This window comes from Taeniopygia guttata, chromosome 5 (assembly GCF_048771995.1).
Source record: "Taeniopygia guttata chromosome 5, bTaeGut7.mat, whole genome shotgun sequence".
NCBI classification, from domain to species: domain Eukaryota; kingdom Metazoa; phylum Chordata; class Aves; order Passeriformes; family Estrildidae; genus Taeniopygia; species Taeniopygia guttata.
This window is the reverse complement of record NC_133030.1, coordinates 44,854,994-44,878,283: the sequence shown is the minus strand read 5'-3', so window position 1 is coordinate 44,878,283 and position 23,290 is coordinate 44,854,994. Positions and strand designations below refer to the sequence as shown.

Below are 23,290 nucleotides of genomic sequence, written 5' to 3'. Positions count from 1 at the left end.
TTGTAGTACGAAATCCGGTAACAGCAATAATTTAAAAGACAGGTAGTTAAGAAAATGAGATTGAATGCATCATAGTATAACTGAGAATTTTTACCTAATCGTACACAAATTTCTGACAACTGGAATAGGTAAAGCATAAAATATATAATAGATGGGCTTAAACTACAGATACTATTTTAACTCTATTGAAAGATTTTTTAAAATCTAAAAATAAGTATTGTTTGATTAGCAAAAAAATACAGAGTGCTCTTCTTGCTCAAAGACTTGCTTATGTTCCATGGGAGGAATCGTTCCTAGATTGAGAAATGAAGCTTTAAAGGGCAATTCTGCATTCTATAGATAATTAACTACTCACATGTATCTTGTGTGACTGTAACATTTTGATTATAATAATGAGCCTGATTGTATTTTTGTTGTACTCTATTGAACTTCTGCTCTAGGCTGCAGCTCTTGTCACATTTAGTAAATCAGGTCCACCAAGTTGCTGAATCCTTGCCAAGGTTTCATTTTGAGGTGAAGAGCAATGTACTGTCATTATACTCTTAAAACAGTTTTCTAAATGGAGCAATCACTGTATACATCCACATACATCTGAGTATGCAACAGTGACAAAGGAACCAGAATTGCTGACACCTGTTTTCCTCTATTCAGTGAGCACAATCCCTGCTTCCTCTGCTGTTGTAAACTGCAAATTTGAAAATAAAAAATTACCTAGCTTTTCAATACTTGAGTATGTTTAATTAGGTCTTCTGAGGGCATGGCCAAACTCACACAATATACATATAGTCAGGCACAATTCTTTGTAGTTAAATCTTTCTCACTGGGTTTTTTTGAAGCCAAAATGGAACACTACCCCATTTGGGTGAATCCATGGTCTGTATTTCAGCATTTTTTAAGTTGCTGTTGCTGCTAAAATCCTGATTTTAAAAAAAGCATGATCTCTGGAGTATATATTCTAACTACCATAAATTCCTATCTCATCTGAAGAGTGCATATAGAACTCCAGAAAATAAGTTCTGCCAGCTTGGTAGGGAGGCAAGACAGAATTTCTCTTTAGAGCTCCATAAATGTTCCCTTTTTCAAATTAAAAAAACCCATTCTTTTTGATGCATACTGCTGCCACTATACACAATGCCATTCATTGCCCCAGAAAAAAAAGCAATATTCTCACAATAATTTTCTATATAGTTAATTTTCAAGATGAAACCGTTTGGAAGTAAAACAACAGCAGGGTGCTTGAACAAAAAATGACTTAACAAACTATTCCTTATAACAAGCTAAGTTGTTTACAGTGCCCAAGGGAATATGGAAGGGCTGTTTGGTCAGACTTTTCAGACTGTTACATTAGGTAACAAATCTGTAGGTAACTCTTTGGTCATGATGGTGTAGTGGGGGTGTATACTAAGGCACCAATTGCAAGAACATTTTTGTCGCCTGTGGGAGGTATTAATAAACAACCATAAATACTAGGTTTTCAATCAGTTTTCAATTTTTGACTTCAGCCCTCTTATGGTAATGCATATGTGGGAGTTTCAGAAACTCTTTTGTTCCTGTTTAAATAATTCTAGTTCCTGAAGGTCAGCTAAGAGATCTGTCCAGGCAGAAGGATTCCACTTTAAATTGTTGCTCATTTTATGGCAAGCCTTTTCCACATCACACATGCAGAATAATTTCTGGTTATCTGTGGGTAACACAAGCCCCTAAGCTGCTATTAAAATTACATTAAAATAAAATTAAAAGCTAATAACAAGAATTAATAATTCTTAGTTTTGATTGGTAAAAAGTTAAATTTCTTCCCAGTAGCTAGTATGGGGCTATGTTTTTGATTTAGGAGTGAAAATAGTGTTGATAATACAGGGATGTTTCAGCTCTCCTTTACACACAACCAAGGCATTTTTTCTTTTTCATACTATCTGACCAGCAAGGAGGTCATTCTTCATTATGATTCCTAATTTAAGTAAAAAGTTCTTTGGAGGATTATAAAATCAGACTGGAAGCCAAATAACATGAGAAAAAAGAAGAGCATCAGAAGTAACTCTTTTTCTGTCTAAAATTATTTTTTCTTCTCTTTCAACTGCCTTTACCTGTGTGGTACAAGAGCCCTTCTTTTGTATTACTATTGTTCAGCCATAAAACAGGTGGTAGTACAGAATCTTCCATGAAAGTAATTGGTAGGAACAGTATATGTAATGTAGGATGTAAGCATTTCATAAATCAGTTCCCTAAAGCACAGGCTTTGTTGCTGGTATTATTTTTGTAAACATGCCATTCCAGTCCCTGCTGCTCTGATGCTAATTGTTGTAAAGAAATTGTAAGCTAAACCAGTATTACTTTTAAAGCTTTTCCTAGTTCATTTTCACCTACTTACAGTAGAGTTGGTCCACTGTGCACTCCCAGAAACGCATCATCATTGATAACATTGAGGTATTTGTTCTTGTGCAGATAGCTGCAGAAACAAACAAAATACAGTCACGTCGAAGTAGTTATCCATAGGTTACTGAAGATCTTGAGTTTGCTTACCTGCACAGAGGTACAAAAGCAATGTGTATAAAGGCCATCCATTCCCAACCACATATTGAAGCATAATCAGTTACTTCATTTTCTGTGTACCCAAGAAACAAAACACAGGTTTTCCATTTTGAAAAGCAATAAATTACTCAACAAATACTTTATTTTGCTAATTTATTTATTATCTTTGTTCCCAATTTTTTTCTCTCAATGTAATACACATAAGGGCACACACACTATCTTCAAGTACAGATATGTGAGGATGATGTCAAATAGTTTTGTTGTCTTTCATAAAAATGGGGTATGGGGAATTACATGATGGAACACATAATGAACAAACAGGAAAACACTCCATGTTGTGAGTTCAGTAAAATTTTTAAATGCTTTAAAATCTCCATAGTCAAGTGGAAGTTTCTATATACAGGCCAAAAGTTAAGATCAAAGGTTTTTTATAAGAACAGCAAGAAAAGAGTGGGATGTTTGGTACCCTGTTATAAACATTGACAAGTTAGCTTGTGATGTAGCTAGTAAGATAAAAAGTGCAATAGGAAGGTGGTCACAACAGATGTCAGACGGTATCTGTGAAGTTCACAGAGTCACAGAACATTCTGAGTTGGAAGGGACCCACAAGGATCATCAAAATCCAACTTCTGGCCCTGCAAAGAACAGCCCCAAGAGTCACACCATGTGCCTCTTGTCTAAACACTTCTGGAACTCTGTCAGGCTTGGTGCTGTGACCACTTCCCTGAGGAGCCTGTCCCAGTGTCCAGCCACCCTCTACGTGAAGAACCTTTTTCTAGCATCCAACCTAAACCTCTATGACACAACTTCAGGTCATTCCCTCCTGTCCTGTCACTTGGTACCATAGAGAAGAAATCTGTCTCCTCCCCTCCCCCTCCCTCCAGTGAGGGATGGGTAACTGCAATGAGGTCTCCCCTTAGTTTCTTCCAAGCTGAACAGACCAAATGACCTCAGCTGCTCCTCATACATCCATCCCCTCAAGATCCTTCATCATCCATCCCTTCTTTGGACACTCTTATAGTTTAATATCCTTTCTTATGTTTCTTATAAAACTGCTCACAGTGAGGCCAGAGGAGGGCAGGACAATCCCTTTCCTTGCCCATCTGGCAAGCTGTGGTGTGGAAAACACTAAGTAAATATTCTAATCCTTTCCTGGTTGAAGTCATTGGCAAATTTTTCATAACATTCACTGGATATAAGCTTATATTAATCATCATAGTAAGAAATGAGAAGTAAATGCACTTTATCTAGGTTACACAACAGAAAGTCTTAAGGAGCCAAATAATGCTTCTGGCATGTTACTCATTGGGCATTACTCATGCCTTAAGCCTTGTTTCTTACAGAGGAAAATAGTTTACATCACCTTCTCAGCTGTTGTTGTTTGAAATAAGCTTTCATTCTTTATTAATGTATAGCATTCTAGCATCACCTGGTGTTTGTGTTTTCTGAGAACTGATTTTCAAGTTCTGTAAATGGCACACTATTGTTCTGATAATTTCCTTATGATTTTGTCAGCAAAATGAATACAAAAATTAAAACTAGAGCAACAGTTAAGAATTAATCCAAGATTTCAACATCTAGTTTGTAGTGTTGAAGGACACAAAAACTGCTTAACCTAATAAAACCTGTCTGCTTTAGTAACTAGACACTATTATACAACCACTTAATTGCTTGTCCAATTTTGAAATATTTTCCCCTGATGTTTGTGTACCATTGTGATTAATAAACCTGAGATACAGTAGCTGATATGCCTGATAAAAATCTTCAAAGTTACAAATAGAAACAGCTAGAGACTTTAGGAAGTACAGAACCATGTCTTACTAAGGAGGGGCTGTGGTGTTCGCTGCCAGTTTTCACATCAATGAGTCAACCCATCAGAATGTACAATTTCCTGATGCTAATTGGTTTCAGTTGCTTAGGCCCTTTTATTTTGATAGGTACTGCTTTTAGATGGAAAGAATAAGGCTTTGGTAAATACTAATTTGACAAAAAAAACTTATGTAGAGTCAGTTCCTTCTGAAAACACCATTAATCCTGTAACTGATAGTTAAATGATACAGAATGCCATTTAAATTCCCTGCAGAAGAGAAAACCACAACAGTGGCAGCAACATATCTTAACAATTTCCTCCATGTTGTGAAGTTTTAGAAATGACATAGTTGATGTATAATATCTAGCCTCAGTGGGGACACTAGAATAATCAAAATTTTGGGATGCTGGTGGATGGCAAGAAGATACACATGAATACCACAGTGCAAACTGCAGGAAATCTGTAGCAGTAAGTGCAGAATCTGGAGTAGGAGATGCTGATGTTTTTGTAGTGCTATAAGTAAATGAAGGCCCTTTTTCATGTTTTTCAATCCAGTCAGAGCAGTAAACCACTTATACTTGTGTCAAGTCTCTATGGACTCAGGGTCAGAGGTAAGTAGGAAGAATATTGTGTTGAGCCTCAACCACAGCAGAAAACAACATAACTGCAGGATGCTGAGCAGGACCTTCTGAGGGCACAAAACACTAACAAGACATTTCAAGTGCTATGTAAAACATATGCATCCAGCTGGGTTATGAAATGAAGGTTAAAGAAAGGGAGAGCAGGTAAAAAAGAGCCAAGTGAGCAGTACTAAGGATTCATCATATGATTTTTCTACACAATTGTTTATCTTAACTCTGAGTTGTGCCAAGCATTATAAGTGAACCCTGAAAGTGTATACTAAAGTAAATATATTCTTTTGGAGTTTATTTTTGTTATTAGATTTTGAGATCTCACACTTTCCACTTCAGTAATTTAGCTAATTCTGTAAAAGCTCATCACAAATATATTTTGCCATTCGCTGAAAATATATTTTAAAACTCTTCTTTCATCATCAATTACCTTACAGAAATAAGCATTGGTGCAGCAGCACTACTTGCAGGAGTGATGCCGTTTAGGACTTTAATGATGGGTTAAGATGATGGAGTCAAGTGTCAGATGAATGCTTTTCAGTAAAAGTGTCATTCAGCCCTTCGTTCCTGGTTCCTGACTTCCCTGCCCTTATAAATCTTACACAGCAATACTGTGGTTTGCTGTTAAACACTGATCCTTGTTGGATGACAAGATCAACTAGGTAGTGCTGTTATTCATTATGATAATGCAAACGCTTTGTCCATGGTTTTTCACCTGTACTTGCATTAATTTTTTTTGCCCCCTTTAATTATATAGGCATTTTAGTGCTGCAAGAGTGGTAGAAAGGCATAATGTATAGTAGAAGATAGCCTCCAAGAGTCCAAAAATATCTTCTGATTTATGGATGGAACATGAAATCTTTTAATAATTTGCCAAAAATTTATTATTGTTTTTAATTGGTTTGGTTTTTTTACTTATTTTTGTCCTTGAGATAGTAATTAAAAACACATTCAATTTTCCCTCATCCTTTTTCTATTTGTTTTTGTTCCTATTTTTGTTAAACTCAAATGCTCTTGGATCAGACCCAGAGAAAAACAGGTACTTCCTTCACTATACAGTGGTAGATAAACAGGAGTTCAAATTAGAAATGTCAGAATAGAGAAAATGAAATATTTGCCTCTTACATTAAATTAATGCTGCTGCTAGAAACAACAAATCTCCAAGCTTGCACTTAGCAAAATTATACTTTATCCTGTCATATGGTAACCAAACTACTTCAGAAAATTAGTTTATAAATTTCAGTATAGTTTATCAAACAGATAAAGTCTTTATCACTCATGTTCAGCTCCCTTGTTTGCCTTATACGTCTAGAATAGTGCTCTGCTCCAAGTAAATGTCATATGATTTAATTACGAGAAAAGTGTTTGTTGTAATATACCATTTTTAGTGCCATGAACATAAGTCTAGTTTTAGTTATTCTGTTGTTTGTTTGTTTGTTTTTATTTTTAAATTTGATTGGCTAGTGTATCATAGCCAGTCTCTGCCAGGATTCACTTAGGATCATAAATTGTAGAACATATCAGGTTGGAAGGGACCCATAAGCATTATGGAGTCCAACTCCTTAGTCCTCACAGGACAATGAAAAACAAAATCGTAACTATGACCATCATCCAGATGCAATTTGAACTCTGTGCTGTGACCACTCCCCTGGGGAACCTGTTCCAGTGACTGACCACCCTCTTGGTGAAGAACCTTCACCTAATGTCCAATAGAACTCCCCCTGATGCAGGTTCATTCTGTTCTCTTGTCTCCTATCACTGGTCACCAGAGAAAGATCAGCTCCTGCCCCTCCACTGCCCCCCCCTGAGGAGGCCATGGGCTGCCACGAGATCCCTTCCCCATGCTCCCCTTCTCCAGGACAAGCCAAGTTACCACAGCCACTCCTTGTAAGCCTTGCCCTCAAGGCCTTTCACCATTTTGGCTGCTCTCCTTTGGACACACTTAAGGGTTTGATATCCTGCTCATATTGTGGCACCCAAAACTGCCCCCAGCACTCGAGGTGAGGCTGTCCCAGTGCAGAGCAGAGCAGGACAATCCCCTCCCTTGCCTGGCTGGCCATGCTGTGCCTGATGCACCCCAGGACAGGGTTGGCCCTCCTGGCTGCCAGGGCACTGCTGGCTCAGGTTCAACTTGCCAGTGACCAGCACCCCCAGGTCTACTTCTGTAGGGCTGCTCTTCAGCCTCCCACTTTGTATGTATAACCAGGATTACACTGTGCCCGATGGAGAATCCAGCAATTGTTCTTGTTAAATTTAATATTGCCCGGCTCTCAAGTCTATCTAGATGTCTTTGTAAAGCTCTCAACTCTCGGCCTTAAAAAATACTTATATATCTTTACAGAATACTAGTTACAATTTTTTTTTCTAAAAATAAGCAATTAGTATCTACAGAGGCTAGTATGTGCTATCTGCTTCTCTCCATCCCAGTTCAATAAAGCTGATGTTTAGGGCTCCAGATCTTCTAAAACAACATTTTCCTTTGATTCTTTAATAAAAAGGAGAATTCCAAAGACAGAAGCAATAGCGCCTGCATACTATGAGAGAAGCATAAAGAAAAATTGCTACAAAAATAGTGTCCAATCTGTGTTTTGTCAAAATGTAAGAAATGGAAGAGCCAACACAGTTCATATATTGGCTAAGGCTTGTAGAGTTTCTGAGTATTGCTGCATGCAGCTTAGAGGGATTCAGTCAAGACACTGGCTTTATTTCTGCCATATTTTGCATCTTGCAATTTCTGTGGGCATCAGTACAAGCACTATGTCATCATGGAAAACTTCATTTTTCATGTGAAAGTTCAAAGTAACTGAACTAGTGTGAATAAAATCAGATCTATTCCAGATCTTTGGTTTAACTCAAACCTTTCAGACTTTAAGTCTAGCTATCTGCTAAGTTAAAATAGGCAGTTTGGATAGATTAGGCCATGTGAAGGATGCTCTTATGGAATTCTAGAATTCAACCCTAATTTAAAATAAAGTACTAAAAATAACCATATATTTCCTGGTATGTCTCTCTGGTTAATTTAAGACCCCACGATGAAGAAATCTCTTTACTCATGAGAGTGACAGACTTTTTGGTCAAGCCTCTGTAGGACAAGAGTAAGCTCTGCCATGTGAATGGAGTCACTAGAATTGAGATTTAATCACTCTTAATGATTGAGGCAGATGATTTTGGGTATGGTGTAAAAAGTATTCACTCACTAAATATTATTTTTTCAGAAAATACAATAAGAAGTTGCAGGGAAATATGAAATGGTTCACTCATGGTTTTGAGATGTGCATCTCATTTCCAGCGTGTCTGGTTCCTCTGAATTGTTCCCAGCATCTTACACCACTCTCTTTTTTGCAGGTAAGTGACACCTGTGAAAAAAACTGCTTCCATTATCAGTGCTACACTTACTAACACAATCAGTCTTGTAAAAAAAAGCATAATTATCTTCCAAATTGTCTTAGAAAAGGTACTGATCAAATGAAGTTTTACTGTAGCTTCAAACCAGAACAAAACTCACAATGGAATTGTTTGTCGTGATTTTATTTCTGAGCTATAAATATACATTCTAAATGAAAGCACACTGCAAAAGACATTAAGCAATGATACTGTTACTGCTGGTTGAAATTAACATCCTCTCTTGCCTCCTTTAAAGTAATTAAAATAGGATACATATTTCAGAACCTCAAATCAGCAGAGATGTTTGGGTTTTTTCTTCTGAAAAAACTTTCTTCTGAAAAAACTTCTACTTACATAGCATCCAGATTTGTCCCATTAAAAGCACGGCCTTCAATACTGGTGAAACCATTATTGTAGAGTTTACTGCAAACAAAGAACAAATTATATGAGTGTATTCTGGCCTGCTTCAATACATGAATACCTAACATCTTATGCATCACTTTTCTGTGCAACAGCACCTTCATGGGTGGCTTAAGTTTAATCTCTTGAAGAAGCAGTAGTTATTGTGCAAGGTTAAACAAATGCCCAGAAGGGTTCTTGAGTGCACCTAAATCAAGCATACCATGTGGCACATGTGCCATCTACCTCTTTTTACAGCAATGATAGACTAAACCACTTTGCTATAATTTTCCCACACTTAAACTAAAAGCAACGAAACAAAAGTCCTGCTAGGATTGATTAAGGAAGGCTAAAGGAACTAACCAGCAAAAAAGGTCTGATCAGGCATGCCTTAAATTTTTAGAATTCATTCTTTTACTCCCTTAGAGCAAAAGGATTTTTTTTTAGAATTTCTTAAGAATTCATCTGTTCACATTCTAATGCTCTTCCTCCTAGTTCAGGTCATAACTCATTATAGTAATTTCACTCCCATCAGCCCTTTATTGTGGCTGACATTGACTGACTTGCATTACTGAACTGTATTTAGGAATTTTCTTTCAAATATGACTCTTCTGATGTTTGCCATCCATTATGTTTCCATGGTATGTACCACTCAGGTTGCAAAAAAAGTTAGACACAGTTATAACCCTGATGAAGCTTTACAGGGGGAGAACTTTGCAAACTTTATCCTTTGAATTTTTTTCAAATATAAACATTGACTGGCACTAGCATCATAGAAAAACTACTTTAGTCAAGCCAGTTTAAAGAAAAGAGCAGGACTGATTCAAATAGTTGTCAAAGTACAGAATTTAGCAAACTAGAATATGTCTGTCTGTCTGTCTATGATATTTCTCTGTTACAAACTACTAGAGAGTAGGACAGGAGTAATTTTATTTTTAAACATTTTGCCATAGGCAAGTACCAGAGAAGTGATTGTCTTGTGGCTTAAACTGGAAGAACTTACAGGGTTAGAGATTCATTACAAAGCCCATGGAAAGCATTTGCTGGCACTGAAGTCATATAAGGATTGTCTGCAATTTCACTGAAAAAGGAGACAAAATATCACAATCAAACATCTGTCCAACAGAGCATCTGGAGAACAGCTTTGTTATTATTGTTCTCTGCCTTGATAATAAATAAAAGTTTAAAATATAATTATTTAAATAAATTAATTTAAATGTACTTTATTAATAATATATTATAAAACAAATAACATTGCTATATTTATTATATTATAAATTTATTTATTCAAATAAATAAGTTTAAAACAATAACCTGTTAAGTTATATCTAAGGCCAGAAGATATATGTAGGATGAAGAGTTGAGCATATTCCAGCACCCAGGAAGATAGCTTGTGAGGTAAATGGGTTTTGTAGTTCTGGTGAGGTGTGCCAGCCTGTGTGATAACTGGCTAATGGCACAGAAAGGTCTCTGGTCTCATGAGCCAGAGAATTAGCAGAGTGAATAAACATTAGCTGCAGTGTCAATGGAACAACCCACGTGGCTTTAGAGCAGAAATCTTGCTCTCTAAATTCAGATAAGGTGTCAGATATTACATTATTCAGGACAGAGGCATTTTACTATACAGAAGTGCATCTAGCACATCTCTTTCACTAGTAAGTGAAATAACTTACTGATTTTTCTCACCTTTTGTCCAAAGGAGTGTTTTACTACTCATTTCTTAAATACTTTTTTTTAATCCTACTCTGCATTCTTATGAAGTACTGTGTATCTTCAGACCAAAATTCTGTTGTAACAAAAGGGAGAAAGGAAAACTAAAGAGATTTACTGTTACTAAACTGGAGAAAGGAGAGAGGAAAAAGCTGGTAGAAACAAAGGGCAGAGCAAAGCCTTTGATTGCCCTTTTTCTGATTTTTTCTGAATAATACTATAGTCTGGGAATGAAAATATTTTGCAAAGATTTCTTTTTCTTCAGCTTATGGATTAGTACGGCCTAATAAGGCCCATGCATAAAGTCCATGGGCTGAGAAGTCCTAACAATTACCCATGTGCCAGAAATAACTTAATTCCTTTTCTGTGCTACATTTGTGCATATATATGTGCTAACACTGAACCATTATTCTTCGCATTTATACTACAACCATTATTTGCATTATACTACAACCATTTTCATTCCAAGTAATTTTCCCTGATAGGTGTTTTCCACCACAATATATTTGGGTTTGACGTTTTGCAGACTGGTTGATTTTTTCTAAATAAATGTTTACTTGTAAGTTGCTTGACCTCAAAGGCAAATAGTAACATAATGAATGGGTTTCCCCCAAGCTATACCTTATTCATTATTTAGAAACCTATTATTTTTGAAGAACATTTTTTTTCTTGATGGAAGAAACAAAAATTCTTTAATTGAATAGCAATATTTAGAAATATATATAATAGAATCATCTTCCTTGAAAGTACAGGTCCATTCTTTAAAAACTCTGTGCAGCATATAAGACCTATATTTATCTTTTGTTAGTTACTGCTATAAAAAAAATATCAAGACAGAAGTAAAACAATATTTCGCTTTCTGGCACTTAGAAAGGCACTGCATTAGTTGGAAGTAAGAATAAAGATGGTTGTATAAACTGCTTTGTTTCCTCTAGCCTGTTCAATTCTTGGTTCTCTCTACTATGTAGAAGTAGATCTAGCAGAGTTTTCAATCCAAGTTGAAGCCCTTCTGGTCTTTGAGAAACTCCCTAATAGTTCTTAAGATCTTAGTTCTTACATCTGACTTGGGTTTTAATCTTGGAGGCCTACAGCCAAGGTCAGTGTGTGTTAGAACAAAGCTTATTTCTGCTCTCAGAAGATCCTTGGAAGGGAACATCTCACTGCTTCCTACAGGTCTATACTTTTTAGCAAAACAAGCAGCATTTCTCTATTTCTCTGAGTTCATCTTGCCAGCGGCAGACCATGAATGCAGTGGGAACTGACCCTTCTTGACCAAAACCACTGCTTAGCAGCACTGAAACAAGGCCTGCAGCGGATCATCAATCACATCTTTGCAAATCACCTTCTAACATAGCACTTCTTATTTTTAATTGCCTTTTGCCTAGCCCATCCAGCATTCAAGCCTCTTCCAGCTGAAAACTGCTACAATATAAGATTCCTAACTCTTCTCTGGGACCAAGAAGTGACCAAGATACTTTTACCTTGTGTCAGCCTGCAAGTCTTCATGTGCGGTACTCTTCCTCCTCAGCTTGATTACAAACCAAAATTCTGACTTAGATTAACACGTGGATATTGTCTGTGCTTTTTAAATAACAAGAAACTCCTGCTTATTTTATTTATTTTTGTTTCTTAAATACCTCTAAGGATAATACTGGGAGACCTCCTTGTCCCCATTTTCATTCTCATTCTCTTTCTTCAAGAAGTTGTTCTGCAGTTTGCTTCACCATGCCAGCACAAATTTGTTTGAAGAATTTTGATAGGATCACTTGATGTTAGAAGGATGTATGCCAGCTCATACATCCTTCTAACATCACAAAATTCTGACTTCATATTAATTCAGGTATTGCACAGCAAAACTGCAAAACGAAAACCAAAATAAAAGCAAAGGGCCTGTAGAAGCTGTTTATCATGAATGTGCTGGGTGCCATGTCTCTAATTCAGGTCAAACGTGTAGTTCTAGGTGAGTTGGCATTTTCTAGATTTGTGCTAATGATCATTGAAATATTGCTTGAGGAAAACCCCTTTGTCAGAGTTGAATGATATTTTTCTCAAAACCAGAAACCTTCATTATATGTTTTCTTGTGGTCTGAGGATGGCAATATTCTAACTAGCTGTGAGGACAGATACTTACAGCAAAAAATTCACATCAAATGAATAGATTTTGTTGAGGTCTGGGAATACTTTGAGTCCAGTATTAAAGATACCACTGAAAGAGAGGAGAAACAGAAAGAATTACTGCATCACTGAACAATAACAAACAATGTATTTAAAGTGTTCAACAGAGCAGGATGGTTATTGCATACTCTCTGTTGTCAATCAATTCATTTATAATCAGCTGTCCAAAACAGAAGGATGCAAGAACAATATTAAAAATTCAAAATGCCAGACTTATGATAAATTATAGAATCTAAAAAAAATGAGAGCACATATTAATAAGACAGCCAAGTGTATCTGCAGAGGGAAGCATCTTCTGAGCTTGATAGGAAGAAGATAATTAAAACTTGGGTTTATTTTAACTTGAGACATTAAGGCCACTTCAGTTAATAGTCTGGACCCCTGAATCCTCTATCTTTCATTGAGGCTAAGAGTTGTTCATATAGCTCTAAAAAGGGAAACTGTCTTAAAATGTGAAATGCCTAAAGTCCATTCTTTATGAACTCCTGTAGATTGAAAATAACTGTAATTCTCAATTTTTAAAAATATTCTCCTGAAATAGAATTTTTTGCTACTTTCTTTTTTTTTTATTGCTTTCACATCTATAGAAAAACCTGGACAAATCTTTCCTCCTTGCCACTGCCCCTACCACCCACACATGGAGGCCTTTCTTCCAAGTATTACTCAAAATCACAGAATTTTCTTTAGGAAGTCATGGGAAACTTTCAGGATTTCTTTCTGCCATATGAAATCAGGTATCTACAGGTGGGCTTTTCACATTTGGCTGTCAGGTATGTTTTAAAACCCTGTGTAAATGTGTAGTAAATACTAAATACATGTATATATTGTTGTGTCCCTTCTTTCCTCTATTTCCTACAAAAATAGAGTAAGACAGCACTTATAATAAGAAAAGAGCTAGCTGTGGAATTTTGCTAAGGAATATCAATGTGTTCTAGATATTTAATGGATAAGACAAATAGGAAAACTGATGAATTTGTGAATATGTTTTCCTTTCTCACAAAAGTAGTAAGAGTTCCAACCCCTGCCTGTGCTGGCTTTCTGTCATTAGAATAAAGAACAGGGAAAAACATGGCAGTCAGCTCCAAAATCAAATGCAAACTAACAAAACTGCTATCATGTAAAAAGTCATCTGTGAGATTTAAGTGCCAATCTGTTACAGGTACTGAATACTTACAGGTATTTCAGAAGTGGGAGGTTCTTAAAGGCATTTGGATCTATGTAATCCAAGTTTCTAAGATTTCGAATTTCACTGTAAAAAGGGAGGAACATTGATAATTAATATTTAATAATGTATCACAACAGAAATCAGCAATATTAAAATGAAATTTCAGGGAACTAACTCCTGCAACAAGCTTTCTGTACTGGACAGCACTAGCTCAAGGCCAGAGCAATCTTACAATGATGCATTATCATCTGGATAGGTGCCATCCTGGGGACTGGCCTTTTGAAGCAAGGGGATAAAAAGTACCTAAGATTTGGTTATGGATCCTTTGTCTGCATGGTCCTAAAATCAAAACAAATATCTGTGGTAATGGCTATTACTTTGAACATGGTGAGGCTTTTGAGTCTGCAACGCTGAGTAAAAAGAAGAAAAGTAAAACCTTCAGTGTTTGTATACAAAAATCCTATGAAATTACAACCATCTATGCACCTTATAATTTTATGTACAATTTTTCTGCTTACTTTCTTCATGGGTCTGACAGTATTTTGTATTATTTTTTCCTGTGTCTTTTACAGAACTCATCAAGAGATGGCTCAGTGACTTAAATCAACTTTGTTCTGAGACTTGAAATAGACACAGCATTCACTACATAGCCATGCCCAGCAGTAGAGAGGATAGCATATCTCTTTGCTTTATAACAAGGCAAGACATAACATAGATTTCATTCCTTATATCTCCTGTCCACAGTTAAGTCTTTGAACACTTCTACCCAAGAGACAGCTTGGTCTGCAAATGGCTTTTTAGTCAGTACGTGTTGAAAAACCAGGCTGACACTAATCACAGCTGTGGCCATGGTGGTGCTTTCTGTAGGTGCGTTGGTGAGTCTGCTGCCCCTCCAGCCACCACCATCATTGCCAGGAGTCATTACTCTTCCTCATTTTTCTGAAATGTTTGTCTCTTCCTATAGTAAAATTTCCCTCAATATTTTTAATTCCTCTGTTTTTTAGCAGATTTCTTTCTTTTCTATCTCTAACAACAGTCAGCAGTCTAGCTGCACCATGCAGATTGCCAAAATTCTCAGTATTGATAAGATTCAATAGACCTACCAATTTTCATCTTTTATAAAAAGCCCTTCCCCATCACATGCAGACTTTTAATTTCTTGGACTCTTTACTGATTCCAGAAGAGTATGGATGGTTTTGCTTATTTGCTTTAATATATACTGCATTTATACTTGCAATTCATCCTACACTTTGTATTGCAGAGGTGCCTTAAAGCCCAAAAGGAAGAAAAGGGCCATTGTGGAGCAGAGAGCCAGGCTTAGAAGTGTCTAGTCAAAACAGATGAGAGAGGTATAAAAATAAAAGGAGATTTGACAGAAGTGAGTGTTACACTTAAGAAAAAATGAGGATGGAAATCCAATTTTCCCTACTTCTAGTCCAGTCAAATGTGCATCCTGCATTTGACTGGCCTGAATATGTGGTCTCTCATTTTATCTGGATGAAAAAGAGAAAGATCTTGTGTGCCGTGGATAAATGTAGGTAACACCAAGATGACCATGACACACAGCTGAAATGCAAAGAGTAGATTTATTCCATCATCTTTCTGGCTGTAGGATTCAAAAAAGTCAAGTAGAGACACATAGACTGCTAGGCTCATATTAGCAGGGACAATACACACTGATGCCTGAGTGCTGCCTTACATATCAAAGGGGGCCTGGAACACGTGTAAATCTTCACTGGGCTGTGTTTTACAATCTCCTGCACTTCTTATCTCCTTTCCCTGCTTACAAAGAGGCCCCAAGTCTGTAATAAGAATGCTTTTAAGTCTTTCACAATTTTCTGTTATCTTGTGAGAAAAATTAACTTCTTTAGTAGACAAAAAATAACCAAAACAAACACAGATACATGAATTCTCTGACACTGTTTTCTAACATCTCCTCATTGCAAGTTTGGTTTCTGAAAGAAAACAATTCTAATCCGATTTATTTTTCTCTCGTCTTGCCAATCTTCTCTTTTCCAACCCTTGCCTTCCCACAGATCTTCAAATTCATTTCCATTCATGAACTGTGCTGCTGTCCTTGTTTTAAATACCCAAACATAATTAGACTTAGAGTACTGGAAGGAATTCCTCCCTAAAATCACAGATTTAAAGGATATCTATTGCTCCATTAATATTAGAGGCCATGAAGTTAAGCCTGTAAGGAGGAAAGATATTTAAATAGTTCTGATCTCATCAATTAACAGGACAAACTACATTTCACAATTTCTTTTATGGTAATCAGTCATGAGTAATATACTCAAAGGCACATAAATGTTATATGACCCTAACTTTCAAACTGTAGTCAAAAGACTGTTGTGGTGTAAAGATTAATTCCAAAAGGTCTATAAAGATCGAAGAGCAAGTTGATTATCAGTAAATTCATTAAGCAGTGTTTGCACTTTTATCATTTATCTTCTATGAATTGGTGAGTTGAAAATATTGAAACTCATGAACTTAAAGTTTATGGTTCTTTTAAAAGCAGGTCTAGGAAAACTATTAGTAGTTTAAGCTGCCTAAAATGCCGAAAAAGCCAAAAAGTATACTTAAAATGCCTAATAAGCTAGTTTCCAGAAATCTAAGTGTCTGTGAGAGCTGATTTTAAATTACTTTTGACACACAAACCTTTGTGTGTCAAAACACAGCTTTGACACACTCCACAAATAGAACAATCATGGCATACAGGAGTGTTAAAATTCTAAGTCCTTCTGGACATTCTGATATTTTAAGATATCAGAAAACCTGAGACAATTAGTAGGCATTTTATTGACCATTGATGCAAAAAGGCAAAAGGTGCCCTGAACAAACATTTCACTTTTCAGTCCTAACTGAAATTACTTAGAGATACTAGTTTAAAAAAAAACAACAAAACAAACAACCAAAAAAAAAACAAACCAAAAAACCCCGATGCTGCTACTTAACCACAAGCTGAGAGAATTATTAGTGGAGTATTTACAAAAGTATTCAAAGTTGCTTTACAAACTCTATTCTTGTAAGTCCAGAAACCATTTAAAAACTGGCTTATTTGTGCTTTAAAGACACTCGATGTTTGAAATTTTAGTTCTGATACTCAGACTAGGAATTAAAAATGTGAACTAGGTTCACAATCAAATCATCACCTGACTGTCCAAGAACAGCAATTCACTTTTCCTTTTTAATGAAAATACACAAAAAACTTTATTGCATCAAGAATGGATGTGCAGAGAAAGTCTCTTGATGATATAAAGATATGTGTCAAGAATTACAAGTAACTATGAGCTTATGTTTAGTTCCAAAGCTATAACTACTTTCAAATCCAAATGAATCTAAAAATAAAACTAACATTAAGAACTAATCAAATATTAGGCTAAATAATCAATTGAGACATATGGTTGCCAGCTAACTTTCAGAAAGTTTAATATGCTACTTAAAATTCTATCTGAATTTGGTAACATTAAAAGAAGCACAAACATTTACTGTTTTACAGCAAAACAAACATTTACTCATTTACAGCAAAATAAGTAAGTGGAATTGAAATTTTGTTTACCAGATGTGTTTTTCATACCTGCCTTGCAATATTGATACATTCTTGAGTCTGTTTAAGCCCAGAATTCAGAAACTGCAATCTGGCTTTAGAGTAGCAATATAACCATGTTAAATTGTGCTGAGATACCTACAAAGACTAAGGATATCCAGGTCAGCAATTGTGAAATGTTTTAAATAAGCTTTTTTTCATTGTCTTGTAATAACCTGAGTCCCCCTCTCTACCTTCTGGGACTTAGTAGCTACCTTACCTTCTCTCACTTGTACATCTACTTCCATGTTTTATTCTCCCCCTGCAGCCAAACCATCCATGTTATTTCATCTGCATGCACCTGTTTAAGCCTTTGCACCACTGGCACCAAAAAACTGGCTCAGGCTACCAACAGTCTATCCCTACCTCCAGACTGCAGATTTTAACAAGATTTTTTTGCACAGCACTTATCCCAGCTCTGAAATTCACTGCAGGTACACAGCACTCCCCCACAAATCTCTTCAGTTTTCCTCTCCAGCTGCTTCTCTCTTCTTCCTGCAGTGCTGAATCCCATGGCCTGGCATCACGAGCTATCCAAGAGAAGTGCAGCCCTCACCCAGAGGATGCTGGGGCTGCTCTGGCCCTTGGCTCCGTCTCCCTGCAGAGCTGCAGAGTGGTCCCCCACCAGCTCTCCAAATGATGTCACATATACGAGGGCAAGCCACTTGAACCATAACCTTTGGCCTTGTTCCCAAATGCTGAGAGGGCTTTTTATAAGGTTGTAAAAGAGCAGAATGCTTTATGAGTTAGGAGAAGAGAGTAGGGAGAGACCAGGGGAGGGTGAGCCAGACACAGAGAAAAGAGGAAAAGAAATAATGAGGTTCTGAGCTTCTGTTTGCAGGAATGTCTCCCTGAGAAAGAGAGACTTAATTACAACAGGTTTCTATTTAGTGTAATGTTACCAAGCTTCAGTTCTACTAATAAGGCAATTACACAGAGATGCTGATTGTTAATCAGACCCTTTCACAATTTAATTTACAAAAAATACATACTTATGTAATTATATGAGAGAGATCTGAATTCGTAAACAGATGTACTTAAAAAAGGTAAATACAAAAAGAAGAAACAAGAAACCATTGTGAGACCAATTTAACACAATGGGGGAGAAAAAACCCCAGAAGTTTGTTCCTTATTTACATCTTCATAGAGTGGAAATTTTGCCATTAATTACCAGCAATATAAGATGTGGCTCATTAAAATACAGCAGGTGGTCAGTATCCTTAGTTTGCAGAAGTTGTTCAGTACTTGAAAGGCATAGATGCATAAAAATATGACCTATGCCTAAAGAGCTGAGGTCTGGAAGGAACAGAAAGTCAGGACAGAGACACATGTATTAAATAAGGACTGAGAAAATGGGTTGCTGAAGATCAAGGCTGAAGTGCACTAACTAAGCTTGGCAGGCAGATCATGATGAACACAGGAGGCCTATTCACATAACACTTGGCTTAAAGCAAAGCATTAGTTTCTCCCTTCCACAAACACTGAACTTTCTCTTGAAAAGGCCTCATGTCTAAAAACAAATCTTTTGAGAATGAAACTGTATGTATAAGTTTCAGTTAGGGTAAAAATATTATTTACATAAAGCTGCTTCCCAGTCATGGACAACACATCCAGGCCTGGGGGCTGGAGTGGGTGTGATTTTGGAGCTTTCTGGAGCATTTTATCTTTAATTTCTAATAAGGTGAACCACAAACGAAGTACCATAAGATGAATTTGTAGTGCATAGTGGCAGATGCTTAATTCATTGCTGATAAAATGTGCTGCCAGTAAATGTTTTATTAAATGTTCATTTGTGTTAAACAAGAAATTTTAAAGACACAACAACTATGAGAGTGGAAGAGAGAACATGGACACAACCGGCTTAGGAAAAAAACATCTACAGAATAGGAAGTGATATTTTAACCAAAGGTATGTACTGATATCACACCAAAGCCTTGCTGTAAAAAGTCAGAAATACTACTGGAGCATGTTGTTGGCCTGAAGTTGATCTCAGGATCCTCACATTCTGCTTCTAGATATGCCAGTCAGGTTCATGTTCTCTTAGAGGAGTCACTTACACATTCCTGCATTAGTTTCTCTCTTTATCTTCATTAACAATAATTATATATTTCTCCTGTAACTTTGTTAGTCTTTCTGATTCACACTGTGTAAAGTAAAAGGAAAAAAAATCATAGAAAATACAGCAGTGTTAAATCATAATCAATTCAATCTGTTTCTCTGAGTGAATATTAAATAGATCTATGGAATTTCAGATCATACAGCCCTAAAGGCCTGCAGTGGTAGAGACAATGTCTTCAGAAAAACAATTCTAGTGTTTATTTACACCAGCCATAGGAATATATTTCTTAGAGGCTGCCATGAGTCTCATCTAATCAACTTTAACATTATTATTACTTTTTCAAACATTAGTGTGAAAATGGGTGGTGGCTTTCACCTCTTGCAACAATCTTAAAAAATAAATCTGCCTCTGGCATGTTTTCTTTCTGGACACAAGACTTTTCTCTCTGACCATGTTTTCTGGATCCATGGTGACCAACAGGGCTCTCCCATGGAATCTCTGCAAACAAAAATCTCTGAAATATGCCAAACTGTAATTCAGCTGAGCTTTACAACAGTGGCACACTTCCCAATCCCTCCTTTGGATCAGTAATGGAAACATGGAAGAGTACCAGATATAGGATGGGTCCTATGGAACTCTCTACTCAATCCATTGCATTCTCATTTTGACAGGGTCATGATGGATGACAAGAATTCTCTGGATTCATCCCACCAGTTCTGTAACTGCCCTTAGAGTGTCACTTGGTGTGGATTGGTCTGAACATGAGAACAAAAAGGTGCAAAAACACTTCTCAGAAGCCTTTTTCCACAATATTCTTGTTCCATTTAATAACCATATAAACACACTTCATTTTACTAGTGCACTTTCAGAATGATTACTTATTCTTCATGTCTCCAGCTAGTGCCATTTTGCTTTGTGCTTTGGTGCTTCTGGTTTTATTTCTGATGCTTATATTACTGTTTTGCCTGCAGTAAATTGACAGAAATAATTCTTAATTGCCATTTTATTTCAACTTGACGTCAAGTTCATGATGCACTCCCACTAGTTTCTCACTACATTTACCTAAATTTCTATGGGAAGATACAGAGGGAAACCAAAAAGATGTATGGAAAACAAGCACAATGAAATAAGCTCAAAAAAGAGACAGACTCACCCACATTATGAAGAAAGGAAATGAAAAAAGGAATATTTAGCTACATAAGAGACAGGAATGATGAACATCATCAAGTATGTTATTTCCACACATTCCAAATTCATCTTATCACTATATTAATTTATTTAATTACAATACTTACATGTGAGTGACTTTGCTTAAACTGTTGAAGGAATGGGCCTCCAGACTCTGAAGTGTTTCATCTATAGAGATGTAACTAAACACCAGCAAACAGAAAAATAAACAGGTCTCAGACACTTGGCAGCCACAGCTAGTGCCCATGGTACCCCTTCATTTGTCGTCTCATTGTTTTTCTCATCCAGCTATGATGACACTCAGAAAGAGAGCAGGATTTTAATCAGATCAACACTTGGCACCAGCCATGAGGTCCTCTCCCAGCCCTTATTTTCTTCCTTCTCCCTCTCTCCACCTTCGCTTTTTTCTAACCTCAGCATCCCCTGTATTGCTGCCCATCAGCTGCCCCTGTTGTCCTCTGCTGCTGCTGGAGAGCAGCTCGGTGACATGTGGGGCACTTCAGGAGAGGACAACCAGGAGCAGGTAAGGCATTGGGAGCGGAGTTGAGCTGTGCTGTAGGAGCTGGCACTGGGGAGCCCAGGAGGTGCAGGTACATGTGAGCTGTGTGGTGGCATTGGCAGTGGGACAGCAGTGAGCACAGGGTGGGAAAGGCACTGTGTCACACAGTAAAGGGTGCACAGGGGAGTTGTGCTTTACATGGGGCTGCTGGCAGAGAGCACTGTGGGATGCTCCTTTGTGTGGAGAAGCTGTGCAGAAAACACTTTGAGGAGCTACAGACCAGGTGTTTGTGAGATACTCATGAATGTGACCCCAAAGCATCATCCTAAACCCAGAAAAATATTCCTTATCCTTGACCTTAAAAATACTGAATGTTCAATATGTCCTAAGTCAGCAGAAAGCACCAGGTGAAGCCCTTACACCAAGATGTAGTGTATTTGCCTTATTAAGAATGTAAACCAGAAACTTCAATTGCATTTGAATATCCTATAAAACTTCTTTTATTCAGTAATGCCTTTCTGACAATTAGCTTTGCAATTAAGCACATAATTAAAATGTTTTTCTCTCATGTAGAAAAGCAGCACAGGGAGAAAAAACCCCTTACTTCTGGCTATCAAGAGTACATAGAAATGCATTAATTTAAAAGAAATTGTAGCTTTAAATTTTTGTTTAAACAAGGTTCATAAGGAGGAAAACTAAATTTTCTGTTCAGTACAGATAAAAAAATCATGTTTATTTGTGGAAATCATATAAGTAGACACCATATAGCGAAACTAACTGCTGTATTTTGAACAGTAAACACAGTATATATTCCCCTGTTGAAACTTCAGAACATTTTCTAGATGAATTTGCAAAACCAGGAATGATCTGGTAATTTTCATTGCAGTTTTCATTGCACAGAAATTATGGACTGGGAGAGGCAAATGATACATGTGGTACATTAGAGGCCAAGACATACACATAAAAGTTGTAGTTAAAACACAGGTACTGATTCTCTAAGCTGAAGTTTATATCAAGAGGGTGGGAGTTCATGTTTTGTAGTAGTAGTAATGCTATAAGAAATATCCAGATGGGCATTGACACTATTCAAATTTAAGTTGCCACTGGAGCTTTTGGACCCAAAGAAGGGCTGACATCCTTTTATATTGAATCAAACTCTGTTCTAAACTAAGTTTATCCTTTTTATACATAATACTACACATCATTTGAGGGATATTCCTCCCTCTCCAAAAGAACCCCAAACAATATTAAACTGAGATGCAGAGATATCCAAGAACAAATACTTAAAAGGATTTTAGGAAGTCTTTATTTCAGTATATCTGGATAAAACTATTAAATCTAATGGCAGACCATATTCCCCCAAAGATCTTTTTCATGAACTCTTAAATGGTAATCCTCAGCTATTCCGTCAAAGCTCATATAGAATTGAGTCTTGCATGGGAGATCAAGGGCAAGAAGAATTCCTATTGCTACATTAGTAACAAAAAGCTGAACAAGAAAAAAAATGGGCCTGTTGCTTAATTAGGTGGCTTAATTAGTTAACAGTGGCCACAGATAAAGCTGAGCAGCAGGTTAGTTTAGAGCCCTGTGCATTCTGGTTGGATTGTATGAGCAGACTGTAGACTAGAGCCCTCCTGAGGTCCTGTCTAAATTACACGGCTCTGATTCTTGGGAGGGAATTGTGAGGTGGCAGAGAAATTCACTGCATCACACAGACATGCATGGGGTCACAGATTATGGGCCAGCAACAAAGAACCAACAAATGTGAGACAACTTTTTCTCAAGACTGCTGCCATCAAGGAGCAGTACAGTGCAAGGGCAGCTGTTGAGGAATCCGTTCAGCACAGGTAGCTGGTTTGCATTGCAGGTTGAGCTCTGGGTGGGAGGAGCCCGAGGCCAGGGGCCATGAACTGGTGCTGACTCTCAGCATAACAAAGGGGTCCTTTGGCCCAGCCAGGTGAGGGGCACAGAGACACAGCAGGAGCCAAGGACCACGGACACTGGGGCACTTAAATTGCGAGGGTGTAAAACCCCAGGGATTCCTTTGTTTGGGGTCCCTCCCTGGAGGTACCAAACTCAGGCTATTTTGTTATTTAGTTATTGAATCAAGATGAAACCATTAAAATATCTGGACATCTGAGACTTTGCTAT

The 23,290-nt window shown here is 37.1% G+C and overlaps 1 protein-coding gene across 1 annotated transcript in view; it reads right to left on the bottom strand.

The window, feature by feature from the left end:
• TSHR (thyroid stimulating hormone receptor) overlaps nucleotides 1–20,887 on the bottom strand; it is a 28,087-nt gene extending 7,200 nt beyond the window's left edge. Inside the window, exons 1-6 of the mRNA XM_072930653.1 lie at nucleotides 20,748–20,887; nucleotides 13,814–13,888; nucleotides 12,596–12,670; nucleotides 9,758–9,835; nucleotides 8,710–8,778; nucleotides 2,369–2,446 (exon numbers count right to left, since the gene is read on the bottom strand). Of these exons, the coding sequence (XP_072786754.1) occupies nucleotides 2,369–2,446; nucleotides 8,710–8,778; nucleotides 9,758–9,835; nucleotides 12,596–12,670; nucleotides 13,814–13,888; nucleotides 20,748–20,887 (515 nt within the window). The remainder of the gene's footprint in view (nucleotides 1–2,368; nucleotides 2,447–8,709; nucleotides 8,779–9,757; nucleotides 9,836–12,595; nucleotides 12,671–13,813; nucleotides 13,889–20,747) is intronic.
• Between the last annotated feature and the right edge of the window lie 2,403 nt (nucleotides 20,888–23,290).